Here is a 1,780-nt window from a genome sequence, read left to right as displayed (position 1 = left end):
AATGAAGGTCCTCGATTTTAGCATAGAAGTGTCGTGAACTGCAATCGGGTCGAAAGGCTTGATATGAGCGTTTCAAAGGAGAACAGGGCCTCACCCCTAGTTTCCAGGCTCATGAGCACGGCGTCACCAAGGCCCGGCGATGTTAAGGACAGAAGGCCGCCTGCCATGAGCTGCAGCACACTTGTTGTTGAAAGGCAACCAAAGGTAAAAGCATAACCAACTCCCCTTGGCGGCGTGCGCCGACGCCATGTCAAATTATCGAACACTCTTTTGTCCCACAGTAGTCTGTCAGTACCCGTGTAGAAAAGTAGCACCACCTCCAGACAGGCCATGCTACACGAACTACAGTGACGCTGGGTTAGCGAAACTAGGGACGTTTCGCATTGCGCAGCATCACAAGCTTGTCAGTGACTTGATAACTACTACCTGCAATCCGTGCTGAGTACCTGCTACACCTTAGCCTGTGAGAAGGCTAAGGGGTAACGTAATCAGCAGATAATACAGATTCCAGTGTCGTGCATCGTTGCCCCCGCGAAGCTGTCATCCCAAGATTCTCCACTCGGTAAATCAGTCAAAATTTCATGTGCAATGAATCCGGTTAATTAATTCTGGATATGCAGCTTAATATTAGTATCGATGAGTAAGCTTCCGCAGTCGTGTACTTGCGGTGCGAAGCACACTCCGTCTGCGTTCGCTACACAGGAACGCCGTGTTTTAACGGGGAAAGTACACATTATATGGCATTATAACCACATAATACAACATTACAACCGCTATTCACTTCGCTGGGTTGGTAATCGCCTACAAGCGGAGTGGAAGACCCCGTACGGCGCAATTCCACCGCTGCGAGTAACTGCCAAGACCCACCACCGTCTGCAGTGCTCGCCTTCCCCCCTCCGCGGCGGTGTCCCGCCCTTAGCAGTGCGGTTTGGTTCACCGAACAACTTAAGAAGCTCAGTTGAACAATTTTATTCCCACTCGTGTAGTGTTTGTCTGCGAGTTCCCAGCTCGACTGTCCCTGCTTCTGAATCTCGGGTTTCGCCGAGCATCGAAAATGCCGCTTACTTTGGGGGATGTCTTCCCAAACTTCGACGCTGAAGCGTTGGGGGTTGAAAGCTTCAATCTCTACAACTATTTGGGTGACAGCTGGGGCATTATGTTCAGGTAAGACGACCGAGGTCACACCCTTCACCCTGGAAATGTTTGTCCAGGGCCCAATATGCATCACCGCCTGTCCCAGCTGACGGGGGATTTTTAGGTGTAGAATCTATTCTTGATCAAAGGAAGGCGTTGACTAGGGCGTGTTAGTCGGGAGTATCTGCGAGGGTATGTCTGCAGCCATCCCAATGACTTCACTCCCGTGTGCACGACGGAGCTCGCAGAGGCCGTCAAGCTCCACAAGAAGTTTGCGGAGAAGAAGTGCAAGCTTGTCGGGTTTTCGTGTAATGATATGAACAGTCATAAGGTGAGTGGAATGGGGCGGCCTAAGCAACCACATACAGAGTCCACCCTCCATGGAAACTCATGGTTTCCATATCCCACCTAGACAAGAGTGGAACGAGCTGGAAACGAGCTGGAGAGCAGTTTTTCCCATTGTGGATGTGTTTTGACGTATTTGAGTTCCTTAGTGATGTTTTGAGTGCCCTTGGAGAATGCGGAGGACACCTGATTTGCTCTTACGTCATTATCGCTGCACGTTGTTGCGCAGGAGTGGGCTAAGGACATTATCTCTTACGGGGGAGCTACTGGAGAGCTGCCATATCCAATGGTGTGCGATCCA

General features: G+C 50.7%; 1 protein-coding gene across 1 annotated transcript; it reads left to right on the top strand.

Annotated features, from left to right (window-relative positions):
* Nucleotides 1-1,054: 1,054 nt before the first annotated feature.
* EMH_0085180 (uncharacterized protein) lies at nucleotides 1,055-1,719 on the top strand (the record flags this gene model as incomplete). Its single annotated transcript, XM_013500865.1, has 3 exons — nucleotides 1,055-1,164; nucleotides 1,339-1,465; nucleotides 1,621-1,719. The coding sequence occupies 3 exons, from the start codon at nucleotides 1,055-1,057 to the stop codon at nucleotides 1,717-1,719; spliced, it is 336 nt and encodes a 111-aa protein (XP_013356319.1).
* Nucleotides 1,720-1,780: the final 61 nt, after the last annotated feature.

This window comes from Eimeria mitis, genomic scaffold (genome assembly GCF_000499745.2).
Source record: "Eimeria mitis Houghton genomic scaffold, Emh_scaff5979, whole genome shotgun sequence".
NCBI classification, from domain to species: Eukaryota; Apicomplexa; class Conoidasida; order Eucoccidiorida; family Eimeriidae; genus Eimeria; species Eimeria mitis.
Note: the sequence above shows the minus strand (reverse complement) of the source record. Positions and strands in the feature narration are given on the sequence as shown.